At 35.7% G+C, this 18,042-nt stretch overlaps 1 protein-coding gene across 12 annotated transcripts in view; it reads right to left on the minus strand.

The window, feature by feature from the left end:
• LOC126824069 (troponin I) overlaps positions 1-18,042 on the minus strand; it is an 82,391-nt gene that overhangs the window by 36,203 nt on the left and 28,146 nt on the right. For 4 of the 12 annotated variants that reach the window (XM_050553245.1, XM_050553244.1, XM_050553240.1 and 1 more), the window contains exons 4-5: positions 17,672-17,701; positions 2,173-2,253 (exon numbers count right to left, since the gene is read on the minus strand). The exons of 2 other annotated variants lie outside the window; for them this stretch is intronic. In XM_050553245.1, coding sequence (XP_050409202.1) covers positions 2,173-2,253; positions 17,672-17,701 — 111 coding nt within the window. Of the gene's footprint in view, positions 1-2,172; positions 2,254-4,232; positions 4,252-9,680; positions 9,833-17,671; positions 17,702-18,042 lie in introns of those variants that run through there. 6 more of the 12 variants (XR_008788458.1, XR_008788457.1, XR_007681448.2 and 3 more) reach the window with 5 other exon arrangements.

Here is an 18,042-nt window from a genome sequence, read left to right on the forward strand (position 1 = left end):
TTTGTCTCCCCACAATTAGGAAATTTTAGTCCATACGAACTTGCCTTTGGTAAGCCACCAAAGAATCTTACTTCTTTAGCTTGGAATTTCGATGGAGTTAGTAAATCCTATGAGGAGTATTTAAGTCATTTAAAGCAAAAATTCAATGCTATATCATCTTCTATGCTTGATCTTCAACGTAGACAACAAGAACATCAAAATATAAGCATTTCTCATAGTATAAGTAAAAACCCTATTTATGGACTTGGACAATTTGTCTATGTATTAAAACCATCTTCTTCATCTCTTACTTGTAACTCTAGGAAGATGAAGGCTGAATGGTGTGGTCCCTTAGTGGTTCACCAAATCTTGGACAGAACGCATTATATACTTTCCACTTTGGACGGAAAGATATTACAAGATGTTTATTCTATAAATAGACTTAAACCATGCTTTGTTCGTTCTAATGAGCCAAATAAACGTCTAACTCATATTGATCAATTACGAAAACATCTTGGTAAAACTGTAAATGGTAATGTTCATGTAGCTAATGATTTGACTTATCAATACACCGATGAAAATGGTTTTGTTTTGCCAAACTTTGCTGATCAAAATGTTGTATTTAATAGAGTTACTACACCTTACACTATATCTCAATGTGTGAGTTATCTAAATGATAATAAGAATTTAGCTTCAATATCTAAATTATGTTATACACAGATGGAAGAACAATTAAATTACCTAGTTGATGTCAATAATAATGATAATGTTTTTCATATCAAGAAAGGTAGAATTAAGTGTGGAAATCTACAATTGTTATTAAATTTTAATGACGATAAACCTCATGAATGTGAATGGGTCAATATAGACCAATCTCCAGATTTAATTGACATAACTGAGAAATTACTTAGTAATAATAATCTTAGGATTACAGGAAAATTGAGTAAATATTAAAATGTGATTTAATAATGTTCTCATTGCATGTTTATACAAAATTGTTATTAATACAATTCTCTTGTTGTTAGTATACCTTGTAATGTATGTATTTTCAATCCTAATTCACATTCATTGTGATGTTCAAAACTATAGTTGATATTGTATTTGAATTTAGGAATAATTAACGCATGTTTGTTTATAAGATACCTCTGCATAAAGGTTTGAGCAGTACTCAACAATTTAAGAATTTTAAGAGACATGTAAATTGTAAAATTCCACTGACAATTTGATATTTTAAATGTTCAACTTTCATGTTTTTAAGCATTTTATTTGCTTGTAGTGAAGTATGATAGTGTGTGTATGCTATAATTTTGCTTCATGGTATAAGTTAACGTTTCATTTCTAAATTTTAATTCCTTACCGGAGTTTTTGTTTGAGACCGGGGGATGTCATATACTCCCTTTACTAAACCAACTTATTCATATTATTAAGGAATAGTGGTCTGAAGCCTTCTTGAGTTCTTTGTGTTAATAGAGTTACTTCCCTTGATTAATAAAAGGCTTTGATCCTAGATGGAATTCTGGGATGGAGTGAAATGGAAGATGGCTGTTTTTAATTAGCTCTTCTGATTGTCATAAACAATCCAGGCCATCTTGTGGCCTATACACCCCAATACCACAATAATATAATAATACAGAGTGATTGCTATCCATAGAATTTTAATCTTGGTCTGATTAATTCTGATTAAAAGATAGATTATATTTCGTTTCGTTTTTTATAGTTCAAAATTTCATTTTACGTGTCTTTACTGCACTAGGATCTGGAGGAGTTGTTATATAACCGACGTTCTGGATGATATGAGGGATTAGCCAATGAAACGGTCTGTTGTGGCAAGTTTTTGATGTCAGGTGCACGGAACTGTGGGTAACCCACTAGAAACATCAACGCTGATTGTTTGATTAAATGTCTGACGTCATAAAGTCAAAAGCCGTTCGTATGACCTCTGACGTGACCTCCCACTACAACTGGTCAGATCTTCATGTTATATCCAAAGTATAACGTGCAAAAAAAAAAAAAGGAAACGAAATATAAATCTGTATTTTAATCAGATTGGGTCTCATTTCTCTCTTAACAAATGAACAATCTATTTTTGAAATCTGTTTTTTTGTGTCTGTTATTTATCTCTTTTTGTAAATATTTGTATAGATATATTGATATATATATATATATGCGTGTGTTGACAACATTTAGCCTTGCCTCAATCTCGCTTCCCTTCGCTCTCTTCGCCTCCGTTCAAGATCACTTTCGCCTTCGCCATTTTCCGCGTTTTCCGTCGATCTAGATTAGGGAAAAACAAAAACCAAACAAAGGAAGGTGAAAAACAAGCAGGTAAAAAAGATAAAATCACACCTGAAAATCTCAAAATAGATCAAAATCATTGAAAAACATTAGAGCAGTGGCACACATAAGATAACTTTGATTAACCTTTTTGGGGTCTCTAGATGCTTCCTGTTTCTAAAGACCCTTGCAAGTTGATAATTTAACAACCCCTTCCAGGATTAAACAGATACATACACATAACTTCTCTTTCTTATTGGCCCAAACGCAGTATTGCTTAACAAGCTTAGGGTACTATCTTAGGGTACTGTGTATGCAATAATTATCACTCAAAACATCCACATCACATCTTCACTCAAAACATCCACAGCACATCATCACTTAAAACATCCACACCACATCTTCACTCAAAACATCCACACCACTTCTTCACTCAAAACATCCACACCACATCTTCACTCAAAACATCCAGACCACATCTTCACTCAAATGCACATCATCACTCAAAACAGTCACATCACATCTTCACTCAAATCATCCACAGCACTGTCACATCACATCTTCAGTCAAAACATCAACAGCACATCATCACTCAAAACACTCACAGCACATCATCACTCAAAACATCCACAGCACATCATCACTCAAAACACTCACAGCACATCATCACTCAAAACATCCACATCACATCATCACTCAAAACATCCACATCACATCTTCAGTCAAAACATCCACAGCACATCATCACTCAAAACACTCACAGCACATCATCACTCAAAACATCCACAGCACATCATAACTCAAAACATCCACAGCACATCATCACTCAAAACACTCACATCACATCTTCACTCAAAACATCCACAGCACAGCATCACGTAAAACATCCACAGCACATCAGCACTCAAAACAGCCAGAGTACATCATCACTCAAAACAGTCATATCACATCTTCACTCAAAACAGTCACATCACATCTTCACTCAAAACAGTCACATCACATCTTTACTCAAAAAATCCAATTACTCTCCTGACATCACGTTCTAAAACACAGCTTTACAGTCACACTAATAAATCTCAGATTATGTGTATGTACCCTCCTGATATCACCTTCCAAAAAACAACCACTCAAAAATATATTATAATCTTAATCTGGTATCATGAAGAGTGGTTGCCCTCCTGCCTTGATGGGCTTCCCAAGATTCTCTGGCTTCCTCTCATTGATAAAGCATATTTATTCCAATAAAGACATCCAATATCTCAGGTACGAAATGATCTAGTTTGTGTTAAGTGGATGTTACCCACCCCCACCTGTCTGCACCCCTCCATCCCCTCAAAACAATTTCTCCTGTGTGCCACTGCAATAAAATGATGCAGGAAAGGTTTTTAAAATCATCAGATAAATTATCATGCTTAAAACAAACATTCAGGAAAAAAACATTTTTGTACATTTCTGTTGATATTACAAGTGCCGATCCAGAAGAAATTAAAAATGTGGTGTGCATCTTAAAAAAGGAAGAATACATATCAACAGTTACAAGATACATTTAGATAAAAAACAACAACTTTTTTCATTTCCCCCCCCCCTCCCGTCACCCGACCTAGCCATGCTGCCCCCAGGTCCATTCGCTTGAACTGATATTTGTTTTTTATCAGTTTTGTTTTGTGTGCAATTCTCCTGCATGAAATGAAATGGGGTTTAACGTCCTACTGTTCTGCTCCGACTGGGCTAATGAAGACGGGCATACGCCATACAGTGTGCTATGAGGGAAATTTTGCCCGGGCAGCGGCACAGTGGCCTACTCTTACATCGAAATCCAACTGCGAAGGGATCTTTTATGTGCATGTCAATGTATACGTGCGGCCTCGTTTTCTGTCCCATCCGAATGACTAGACAGCCGTCGGAAAATCCCGATGAACTTTCTTGGCCAATGAAGGGATCGAACACGCGACCTACAGGCTAGTGAGCCAGCATCTTACCCACTTAGCCACTGTGGCAACTCTCCTACTGTTAAATACTAATAGAAGATAATTTTCAAAATGCCTGTTTAGCTATTATCTAAAACACAATACCATACATCTTCTAGCTAAAATCCGTAATTATGAATGTTTTGGATATTGTATATATTGTAAAAGCTATCAATGTCAACTTAAACAGATAACAATATAGTATACTGCTTCTACTAGGGTATTTATAGTAGAGTTTGGCAGGTACCCCGGATTTCTACAAGATTATCATGCAGCATTACAAGAAGGCATGCACTTTATAGTATAGTAGGATGTTTGTTAGAGGTATATATTGTTAACAGGTGTTATAATAATTGGTGTCTCTATATATAATACCTGATACATTGTATATTATTATATATACCATATATACCTTGTGTAACCACATTTTACCTGACTATATCAGCAGGTGCCCTTTCAGGTACACAAGTTCAATAAATATGTGTTTGGAGTGATGTCCCCGATTTTTTTCAACAGACATACTTAAAGCCTAATCCTTGTTTTACGCACATCCAAATCATTTGATACAGGTAAATAGGTGATCGAGGTGAACAGGTAAATAGGTGATACAGGTAAATAAGTGATACAGGTGAACAAGTAAAACAGGTAAAGAGTAAGCATACCCTGCCTTGAGAACAACCCCAGTCACTACTCACAGGTAAAAGGAGTAATGCACCATTTTCTACACTAGATCGGGGATTACAGTATATTAATTGGCCATGATTATAAACAGATATTGAAGCCATGATGGCTTGAGTACGGCACTGGGTCCCTGTCTCCTCCCCCCCATGATTTTAAACAGAGATTGGAGCCATGATGGCTTGAGGAGTACGACACTAGGTCCCTGTCCAGGAGGTCCCCCTGTGAATAGAAACAGAGTTTGGAGACCCAATGGCTTTAGGAGCCCAACCCTGGGTCCCTGACCAGTAGTTCCTGAATTTGATGCTGGTGTGGGCTGTAAAAGTACTTCAGGATTTTTCACTGGAGCAGGACAGAGGAGTTCACAAAGAACAGCATCGGGTCATTGGAGATGGAACAAAAATAAACCGGAGATCTAGTGTGAACAGGGTGCACGTAAAAGACCCCTGGGTAGATGGTATTCAATGAAGAGCAGGCGGAAACATTGATGTCCAGGCAAAAGTGACCTTGTAACACACTGCATGTCTTTGGCCTGTCTTCATTAGCCCCGTAGGATCAGAAGAGTATTGTAGCACACTGTATAGCACGCTCGTCTTCATTAGCGCAATAGCACCTAATAGCACATCGTATGGCGTATGCCCGTTTTCATTAGCCCAGTAGGAGCAGAACAGTAGGACGTTAAACCTCATTTCATTTCATTACATTACCTCATAGCACACTGCATGACGTATGTCCGTCTTCATTAGCCCAGTAGGAGCAGAACAGCAGGCCGTTAATTTCCATTTGAAAAGTGCTGAGACTATTCCTGATAACATTCTTACATGTTCTCGGTCAAACACTCATTCATGTAACAGAAATGAAATGAAATGGGGTTTAACATCCTACAGTTCTTCTCCGACTGGGTTAATGAAGACCGGCATTCATGTAACAAGTTTGGCAGATAAAAATTCTGGTAGATAACAGGAAAAAACTTGTTCCTTTTTCTACAATACATGTATAAAACTTGGTGCCAAATTTCAAACATACCATCCTTCAAAATTAAATGAAATGATGTTTTATGTCCTATTTTTCTACACCCACTGGGCGAATGAAGACAAGCATGCAATCTGATAAAAACACAGATCCTATTTCGTTTCGTTTTTTATAGTTCAAAATTTCGTTTTACTTGTCTTTACTACACTAGGATCTGAAAGAGTTGTTATATAACCCGCGTTCTGGATGATGTGAGGGATTAGCGAATGAAACTGTCTGTTATGGCGAGTTTTTGATGTGAGTTGCACGAAAATGTGGGTAACCCACTAGAAACATCAATGCTGATTGGTTAATCAAATGACTGATGACATTAGGTCAAAAAACGCTTGTATGACCTCTGACATGACCCCCCACTACAACTGCTCATATCTTCATATAGTGTAGGCCATTGAAAGTATAAAAAAAATGAAACGAAATATAGATCTGTATTTTAATCAGATTGCTCTTTTAGGCTAACCGAAGATGCAAAGTCACTTTGATAAGTGTAGTCGAAGAAATCGGCTTAAGCTGAACAGTGCTTCGATCAGGAGAAAGGCCTCTAGGCCTACAAAATCATTAAATTGATATGATATGATATGATCGAAAATGAGCATGGGGATATTTTGCCCTGACAATCAAATGTCAAAGATTCTTTTAAGTGCACACCAACTAGAACCCATATAAGCACGACTAGTAATGAATGGACATATCTCTCTATCGAATACAGCTGCCGTTCGATAATGTAAAGAAACTTGATCCCTTTTCAACAATACTTATAAAACTTGCCGCCATATTTCATACTGCTATATTTATGGATTGGGGGAGGGGAGGGGAAATATATCTCTATCCAATACCCTCCTGTTATGCCACCATATTTCATATTGTCATATTTACGGATTGGGGGAGGGGAGGGGATACATATCTTTCTATCCAATACCCTCCTGTTATTCTTCCTGTTCTCCTGATATCACCTACTTTGTACCTGTTTAATCCAATCTACCTGATACAGGTATGTTAAACCCAACAGGTGCTCTTCCTTATACCTGTAACATAATCTACCATCATACACTTACAGTTCTATAATTCTTCTACCCTCTCTTTCTCGTCTTCTTCGTGCTAACCTTTCATTTACAGCATCTATTACGTCACTTCGATCAGGGATCACACCAATGTTCAAGCTACATGCACATGCAAAAACATGCAAATAAAATGCAAAGAAAAAGAAAGGTTAGTAGTACCGAACATGCAAATAGCGAGATATTTACAGGTAAATGTCAGGTAGACAGTATTGGCATCTGTATTGCCAGGTTTTATTGGAACCATGGATAGGTTATCATGTAATCAGACCTATAGGATGAACGCTATGTGTTAAATGTTCTCTGTGCCCTTTCCTATACCCTTCATCTATTATTAGTTTGGTATGTTTGGTATAATATCTTCTCTGTCTATTGTAAAACAAGATATTATTGTAGGCATGTGATTAATAAGTAGGCCAAATTAAAGGAGCTAAGTCTCAATATCATCCACAGTCTTTGACAATGAAAGCACAAATTATTTATCAATTTAAATCAACATTGATGTTGTTATCTTACCGGGAAAAGATGGGCTTCTGATATCCAATATTTAAGACAAAATAAACATTTTACCATTTGTACATGAATAATGCATTTCCACGTCATTTGTTCTAAGGGACTCGAAGAATGAGGCTAGACATTTTCCACACGTCATGTCAAACGGTGACGCCATATTCTTATCTGTAGAGCATGCACAATAAATACTATCGGTGTAGACTGGAATAACCAGGCGCTAGAGATTGCCATTCGATTAGAAATTAGAGTAAAAATGGAAACGATTGAATGTAAATCAGTTTGTATACATTCATATTACATTATTATATGCCTTGCGATCCATTTGTGTCAATTTCAAGGTCCCAAATATTAGCGATTTAGCTCCTTTAATTTTGAGTTGTTTGCGGATCATGATAAATGGTGTCAGGTGTTTTATGTTTCGTTTGAATGTAATATCCTTCAAAGTGCGAGAGAGAGAGAGAGAGAGAGAGAGAGAGAGGGAGAAAGAGGTCCACTTGACACAAACTAGGTCATTTCGGGACTAACATATGGTTTAATTTTATTTCAGTAATTTGATTGTGTATGGTTCCGATTCTCCACTTGAACCTGACAAGGAATAGGGTTGCCTGTCTAACCTCGTGGGTTTTCTCTGGGTACTCCGGTTTCCTCACACTGCTAAAGCTCTCTACGCACAAGCAAATTATTGAAATAAAATTGAACCATATGTTAGTCCTGAAATGACCTAGTTTGTGTCGAGCGGATGTTAAACCCCATTTCTCTCTCTCTCATCTAAAAACAAATTCGAATTGGATTGAATATTCAACTTAGAATAAATCATTATCCAGTTACATCTCTTATTCAATTCCTTAAAGTGCAAAGTTAATTCTTATTTATCAAACACAAACTATTACATTAAATCTATTTTCATGTTATGTAAAAATATTTGTTTTAATATACATGTATTGCAATATGGATAATAGACTGAACTAGGGAATATTTTAAACTTAATAATAGATTGTATGGTACGTGCAATTCGTCACGTTTCTCGTGAATCCATGAATCTGAGAATTATGCATTTGAAATTTGCCCTCTGTTGTTATCTTTGTAGCCATGAATTAATAACATTCATTTCTGATTTAATAGTTCATACATACACATCAGGACACAGAACACCATTTATATAAATGTAATTATTTGATGGCAAGAGAGATAACAACAGAACGCAAGTTTCAAACGCATACTTCTCCATACTTTAAATATATCAGATTCGTAGGTTCACGAGAAACTGATGATTTGTAACTATGAGAGAAATGAAATGAAATGGGTTTTAACGTCCTACTGTTCTGCTCCTATACTGGGCTAATGAAGACGGGCATACGCCATACAGTGTGCTATGAGGGAAATTTTGCCCGGGCAGCGGCACTATCGCCTACTCTTATATCGAATTCCAACTGCCAAGGGATCTTTTACGTGCATTCCAATGTATACAGAGGACCTCAGTTTTTCTGTAACTATGAGAGAATTTTTTTCCTTATGTAATAAAAAATGAATGACGTGCATTTGTAACTATGAGGGACGTTTTATCTTTTGCTATTAAAAATGCAGAACTCTAAGAGATGAGAATTATAAATAAATGTACGGTAGATTTCCACCCTCAAAAATAAATATAAATTAAGATCCTTTAAAACCATTCACTGTTCAATTTACCATGGCCGACGTAGCACTATCAAGAATTAAATAATCCAGAGGCTTCAAGTTCTACATAAGAAAATATAGATTTTATTCCAAACACACGATGCATTTCTTGAACAAAATCCAAACTTTTTACGAAGAAAAAAATTGATAACAAAAGCTGTTTAAAACCATTTGGCACTTATCCTAAATATTTTGATTTATTTTCGCGATTATATGCGTAGGCTACACCAACACAAGTAAAAAAATAAAAACAGAAAACGAGTCCAAACCATTTAATAATTAATTATTATAGACAGTAGAATTTCAACGTAATAAAAATGCAGCACTTAGAATGTTACCAAAAATTCCTGGAGATATGTGAAATTTTGAAACAAAATTTCACAGGAATTGTCACAAAATAGGATTTTCCAAATCAACACAAATATATCACTACTAATCCTTAATAGTAATCCATAATCCCCAGCTACAAGGATAATTCCAGGTGAAAATAAAGGTAAAATTGATTTACCTGATTTAAACGAGATCTATATGGAGGAACCACAGAATATAGGTCCTATCACTACCACTAGACAACTGAAATACCAGATAGCCAAGGGAAGACAACCCAATGTCCAGCTGTAACCAACCCCTCCCACCTCTATCCATATTGAGAGTTGCACTCCTAAATTCCCATAACGTGACATTTGATTGGTTGTATTATATGTATCATTGTCCTTGATTGGTGGGCATGAGCTACTATCACATTACCATAGCATAGCTGAAAATAACTGCATGTTATGCTTAATTGTCAATGTGATAGAAAATGATGGAGGAGGGGGGACTAAATGACTTTGCAACAGAAACACAACGCAAATAACTTTTGATCTGTGAAGTATGTGAGAGATAACAATCCATGATATATATATATGATGATATGCGCTACTTTATTGTCAAGGTTACGACTATTACAGACAAGAGGAAGAATAAACAGACGCTTAACATTAGAACAACAATCACCATATGTTGCTAAGGACTATAATTATTATGGGATGTATGTAAACACGGTTGCTAGATAGGAGATAATTAGACTTTGATGATGGTTCGATTACGACCTTGCACTTGGTATTCGTGTACATGACTTGACTCCTGGCAGAACTACAGTTTATGATGCTAATATTCTATATCTGTTAACACTTAGTATATCCACCATTACCACTTTGGACCTCCAGCAGAGCAACCATTTTGGACCTGCGTTGCTGAGGAAGTTAAAGGTGCTGGCTCGCTACAGTCCGTAATGTTTATGGTGCGCTTTCGCTCCTGCTCCTCTTGACACACCTCGACTTTTCTTCGCGGAAGTAATTAAAGACTCTTGCAAATTAGCTAAATCGCTTTCCTAAATATTGAGATTAATAAACTACTTTCAGTTTTTGTTTATTTTTTAAACTGCATACATTCTAGCCATCAGTTTCCATGATGATAATTCTGATGCTACCATATTCACCAAACATATTCACCAAATATTAAACAAGACTAAAGCATAAGGCTCTTCTTAATACAAGAAAATGTAGAATTACATAATTATATACCTACTCTTGCAATATAATTAAGAAGATTTTTTTATGACAGGAGCTTTTAATGCCTCCCACACAATTTTATAAAAGTGAAGGACTGTCACTAACAAATATTCCCTAGGTTCGATCCTGTTGTTGCCGGATAAAGTTCCTTGGCATTTTCCACCACAGTGCACAACAGAGGGAACAGCATTATGCACGTTAAAGAACCCTTGGTAGTTAGAATCACACTAAGCAGAAACTCAGGACAATGTTTCCCTCATAGCCCACTGCTTGGTCTACGCCCATCTTCAAAGTAGGACATTGACCCCTCATTTGTGAATGAGAACAGGAGAGAGAGAGAGAGAGAGAAAGAGAGAGAGAGAAAGATGGGGTTTAACATCTGCTCGACACAAACTAGGTCATTTTGGGACTAACAGGTGTCAGGTGTTTTATGTTTCGTTTGAATGTAATATCAATGTACTCTTAACATCCTTCAAAGTGAGAGAGAAAGAGAGAGAGGGGGGTATAACGTCCACTCGACACAAACTAGGTCATTTCGGGTCTAACATGTGGTTCAATTTTATTTCAATAATTCGATTGTGCATAGGGGTCTGTATCAGTGGGAGGAAACCGGAGGACATGGAGTAAACCCATGAGGTTGGACAGGCGACCCTACTCCTTGTCACCTTATGATACAACGCGCATGTGCTAACCCTTCGACTATCCAACCCCCTATAATGAGAATAAGAGAGAATTCTTAATGTAATTTTTTGCAGAAGGTTTCTACCCCAAATTTACTTTCCACTGATACTTCCATAGCTTATGAACAAAATGAAAGAGAGATTAAAAAAATTGTCACATAAAATGAAATGAGTTTTAACGTCTAATTATGTCTCGGTGGAAGCGGATGTAAAATACAACTAACTAACAACAACGTCCTACTGTTCTGCTCCGACTGGGCTAATGAATATGGGACTTCACATAAACCTCAGGAATGTTAAGTATTATAGATTTGAATCTATTATACAGTACATCATTTGTTACTACTTGGTAAACTATTTTAGCCTTGGGTATTGGGTAGGCTCCATTCATTTCCTGTATTCGCATCATTGCCAAAATTCAAAAGGTTTAAGACCAGATATATATAAAGACACAGACTGGATAACCTTTCTATCTGTCAACAGACTGGATAACCTTTCTATCTGTCATCAAGACAACCTGAGAACTCTGTTGTATGAATTCACCTGAGTTTAAGTTGAATGATCAATGTTTTTGACGCTGTATTCTGTTACAACATGAATGAACAGGGTTCAACATCCTTACCACAGCAGTAGCCAGGGGCGCCGGAAACCGGGTACCAGGGTATACAAATGGTACCCTGCCCTAATGATGAAAGTTTTCAACCTATTCATTTTTAAATCTTTTATGGGATGAATTGTTCATGATACGAAAATTGTGAATAATCTGGCTTTTGTCTCTTTCATTATCATGTATTTTAAAGGGTTTTATGTTGGAATTTGTAATGCTAGAGGCGCTTTAAACAGCTTTCTCAGAATTGACAAATTTCAAAATTTTCTAAAGGCCTGGGGGAGAGACCCCCCACCCTCGGAACCACTATATTTTGGTACCCTGGCCCTCGCACCTTTTCGGCGCCCCTGGCAGTGGCAATCAGACTTGTGTAAACTTATCTTCATGGTGTCCGCAGTGCTAAGCGTGCTAAGTCGTTTGGATTGGACAAAATTATCTTAACCATTTTAATAAACTTTCTTATAAGCCCCTTGCGGTCTTCAAATCACGGGGGTGGTGTCTGCTGTACTAACAAGGAATGCGTTCTTAGTCATTTGGAAGGGACAAAATGTTAATAAACTTTCTTACAAGCCTTGTCAGCTGTACTAACAAGGAAAGCATGCTTAGTCATTTGGAAAGGACAAAAAAATAGGTTCACAGATTAATGTGAATGTATAATATGGAAATTCTCCTCCTCGAACTGCACACGTAACCATAGCAATTAAAACTATCATATGATAGTCTCAAATAGAACAAGGGATTGTGCTGAAGAGTATGAAAGAGAATTGGAAATGAAATAAAATCGGGTTTAACGTCCTACTGTTCTGCTCCGACTGGGCTAATGAAGACGGGCATACGCCATACAGTGTCTATGAGGGAAATTTTGTCCGGGCAGCAGACAACTAGACAGCTGTCCTTGTCAGACCCTCTGTCCTGCACGACCGACAAGGGGGAGAATGAGAATTGGTGTTTAACGTCTACTCAACATAAACTAGGTCATTTCAGGGGTCACATGGTACAATTTAAACCAAATAAAAGCTTAGGGTCAAAACCAAGCCATTTGAGAGATCTTATGATCTGAAATGCACATGTCAGACTACCTAACATTCTTTAAATTGAATAAAAGAGAGAGAGAGAAATGGGGTTTGACGTCCACTCGACACAAACTAGGTCATTTCGGGACTAGCACATGGTTCAATATTATTTCAATAATTTGCTTGCGCGTAGGGGTCGGTAGCAGTGGGAGGAAACCGGAGGACCCGGAGAAAATCCACAAGGTTGGACAGGCGACCCTACTCCTTGTCACGTACAACCGAGGAATCAAAACAAATTGAATGAAAAGAAAACATTGGGGCCTTGACATAATATGGAAGTTAAAGACGGAGTAGACTGTAATCCTTACACAATATAGTGTTTATAAAATCACAAAGTTCTAGTAACTTCTACTGGTGTGATTTACGTAGTATACCTATTTTTTTTACCTATAGTTTTCTAGTAACTTCTACTTGGGGCCTTGACATATGGACATATTATACATACAGTGTTCTAGTAACTTCTACTTGGGGCCTTGGTGTAATTTACGTAGTATACCTATTTATTATGCATATCGATATCTTACGTTTATTTATCATATCTAGTTTTTATACGTAACTTACTTCTTATCCATTTACCATCACAAACATGACAAAAATCTTTAACAAAAACCTCACAGAATATAGTATTGGAATATTTGATACAGTGCCAACTTGTCCTGGATTGTCTGATGTGGTAAACATCAGGTTTATCAGTTTATTGTTAATTAATAATGTCAAGACCAGAAGAAATAGGGTTTAGCCTATTATGTCATGATCAAAGCCAGAGCTCTACAGCAGAGAGGGAGAGAGAGAGAGAGTCAGAGAGAGAGAGAGAGAGAGAGAGAGAGAGAGAGTTGAACTTCCACTCAACACAAACTAGATCATTTCGGGACTAACCTATGGTTTCAATCTTATTTCAATAATTTGCTTGTGCGTAGGGGTTTTCAGCAGTTGAAGGAAACCCGAGGACCCGGAGAAAAACCACGCCAGTTGACTCAATGACAGACCTTATGATACATTCGGCCATCCAACTCCCCCTCTAAAACAGAGTGTAACCAAATGATCTGCTAAAGACCCCTATGCTCAAGCTAATTATTGAAATAGAATTGAATCATATGTTAGTCCCGAAATGACCTAGTTTGTGTCGAGTGGATGTTAAATCCCATTTGTTTCTCTTTTGTAAATGTACAGGTATAAACAGGTATAAAGAGGTAACAGTATTTCCACCTGGAATATACCTTACACCTTACACATGTTGTATCAAACTTTGTATCTATAGTATAAAACATTCAACATAGATACCACTATATATAACCATAGCAACCATAGTAAACAACATAGATACCACTATATAACCATAGCAACTGTTGTTATAGTAAACAAGATTGCTGGTTTCCTCTCTAGTTCTTGGAATTCCTAACCTAACATATAGTAAATATTGACCTGACCCAGGCTAAGAGGAATTCACCCGTGTTTGATATCAAGTAACCTTGACAACAGAATAATAAACAAGACTTACAACTTAGAGATGGTGTTGGGGGGGTAGTATGTGAACCCATTTAAAGTGATAATTTGTATGTTATGTTATGTTTTGTATGTTATGATATTTTGTATGTTATGTTTTGTATGTTATGATATTTTGTATGTTATGTTTTGTATGTTATGTTTTGTATATGTTCAGTTTTGTATGGTATGTTTTGTATATGTTCTCTTTTGTATGTTATGATATTTTGTATGTTCTGTTTTATATGTTATGATGTTTTGTATGTTATGTTCTGTGTATGTTATGTTTTGTTTATGTTATATTTTGTATGAACATTAATTTTCTTGTGGGGGGGGGGGGGCAGGGGCATGTTTTGTATATGTACTATTTTATGTTTTTATACAATTTTTGTTGTTGTTAATGTGTTGTTCTGTTTTTAGCATATTATGTTTTGTATGTTATGTTTCACAAAGCTGTTCCTATTTATTTTCTGGAATTTTTTCCTGATAACAGAATGACAGATATTTTACTGTTACATATCAATATTCTGAATATTTCTTAAAAACAAAAAAACAAAAAAAAAACACTTTCGATTATTTTCTTGACAATTTCGATATTTTTTTAACATAATATCTGTAAACCTAAGACAGATAAATAATTTTGTGTTTTGCAAACTGTGCATTTTTCCCTGACTTTTACAGAGATACTAGGAAGATTTCAGACGAGATTTACCTGAGTTAGTTTATACCAGTATTGAATCTGACATTTGGGATGTTCTAATATTACGATCATGTCAAGGTTATGAAGAGATGTATTGGTCTGATTTCCCCCCCGTTAGCAAAAAAACCGCATCTAATTTCTCTACATACCATGGTAAAATATCATGTGGTGCTTATATAAAAAGATTGAACAACTTTATTCATTCTTTGCATGAGAATGAAGAGAGAACCCATGTTGAAATCTTTGAAATGTTGCCAGAATAAGAGAACCATACATTTGTGTTTCATGTTTTAAGGTTATTCATTGTATGAAACTCAGCTGTATCTGCTAGCCTTGTCCACATGTCTTAAAATTTGACCGAGAGAGAGAGAGGTTTTAACATCCAATCAAACCAGGTCACTTCTGGACTAACAAATGGTTCAACTTTATTTCAATAATTCAATTACACATAGGGATATTTAGCTTTAGAAGGCCTGGGGGAATACCCAAGAATTTTATCCAATCAAAAGCTCAGAGATAATATTTGTACTTTACATTTTATATAGGGCACTTTACAGTGATGCATTCAATGGCACTTCACAAAGTCTATCACAAACGTTAAAGGAATGCTTTATGGAAAAAGTATGTTTTGGTTTTTTTTTTTAAAAGTCTGACATTGTTTTACACTTCCTGGTAGGGTATTCCAGAGCTCCCCTCCCTCCCTGGACACATCCCTGAACAGCTACATCATCCATTCACTATAATTTGGCACATGCAGAAATAAAAATTGAACCATATGTTAGTCCCGAAATGACCTAGTCTGTGTTTAGTTGACATTAAACTCTCTCTCATATGAAATGGAGTTTAACGTCCTACTGTTCTGCTCCGACAGGGCTAATGAAGACGGGCATACGTCATACAGTGTGCTATGAGGGAAATTTTGCCTGGGTAGCGGCACTATGGCTTACTCTTATACTGAATTCCAACTGCCAGGGGATCTTTTATGTTCACGCCAATGTATACACTACACTAAACTCAGTCCTGCACCATGGGAAAACCACATCGGAAAATCCTGATGAACTTTCCTGGTCAATGCAGGGATTGAACACGCGACCTCCAGGCTAGCAAGCCAGCATCTTACCCACTTAGCCACCATGGCACCCTCATATTTAACATGCGGAAACTAATAATATATAGGAATCCAATACAAATATAAAACACATTAGCCAAATAAATAAGGTGTAAAATGTTTTAAACAATTCGAAATGAACCCATACAACAACATCACAAACTTATCAAGACTGTTTAAAATTTATAACAAAATATTTAATTACAAAAAGATTATTCAGGTGTCGTCTTACACAACAGGTATAAAACATAATCTCTTCAACATCCAGTTTTCATTAAAAATCTTATTTTCAATTTAATTACAAACTTGCAAACAGATTATTCAGGTGTTGTATTACAATATAACAGATATAAACATAATCTCTTCAACCTCCAGTTTTCATTAAAAATCTTATTTTAAATTTTCATATTTATAAAACAAACTCTCATCAATCTGGATTCAATTTGTTCCTGTAGTGAAATTTCTGTTGCTTTTCTAATGCAAAGTTCTTTACAAAGTTCATTATTTACAAACTGAAATGATGAAATAAACTCAAACCAAAATATTTCCCCCACCATTTCTAAATACATAATGACAGGAGTTGCTTTGTGTCATGGGTTTAGAGTTTTTTCATTTCACCCCCTTGAGATTTTGTGTCACTCTTCTTACATGGAAAGAATCATGTGTTGAATTCAAATGAATTCAAATGGATTCCTACTTTAAGAACAGGGGAGAGAGAGAGAGAGAGAGAGAGAGAGAGTACTAAGTCATTTCGGCACTACATGTACCATATGGTTCAATTTTATTTTTTCAATAATTCGAAGGTTCTTTAGCTGTGGGAGGAAACCAGTGTATAAATATATAAGTTATTATATATAAGTAATATATATTTGTTTATGTTACAGGTGTATAATATATGTTATTCCATATAAGGAATATATATTTATATTAGGAATATATATTCATATTAGGAATATATATTTATATTAGGAATATATATTTATATTAGGAATATATATTTATATTAGGAATATATATTTATATTAGGAATATATATTCATATTAGGAATATATATTTATATAAGGAATATATATTCATATTAGGAATATATATTTATATTAGGAATATATATTTATATTAGGAATATATATTTATATTAGGAATATATATTTATTTCAGTTATAAGTGTATAATATGCAAGCTATTCTATATTTGGACTATATATTTATATTTATTTCAATTATAAGTGTATAATTTTTAAGTTAGTCTGTATTAGGTATATATATTTGTTTCAGTTTAACAGTGACCTGACTTACCGTCCTGAACGACTGCTATATGACGAAGATCTAATTATAGCGTGAAAAAAAAGGTTTAATTTACAAAATCAGTAATAATTGACAGAAAACACACTCTCATGCAATACGGATTTGGGTGTATAAAAATTGGTATTACCATGGTAACACTGACACATTACCGTAGCAACACTTGCACAATACTATGGCAACACTGATACAGTACTGTTGAAACACTGATGAAGTACCATGGTAGCATGGACACAATATCATGGCAAAACTGATACAATACCATGGCAACACTGACACAATACTATGGTAATATTGACATATTACCATGGCAACACTGACACAATACCATGGTAACACTTTCACACTACCGTGGCAACACTGAC

The sequence above is a fragment of the Patella vulgata genome, chromosome 6 (assembly GCF_932274485.2).
Source record: "Patella vulgata chromosome 6, xgPatVulg1.2, whole genome shotgun sequence".
Classification (NCBI taxonomy): Eukaryota; Metazoa; Mollusca; class Gastropoda; family Patellidae; genus Patella; species Patella vulgata.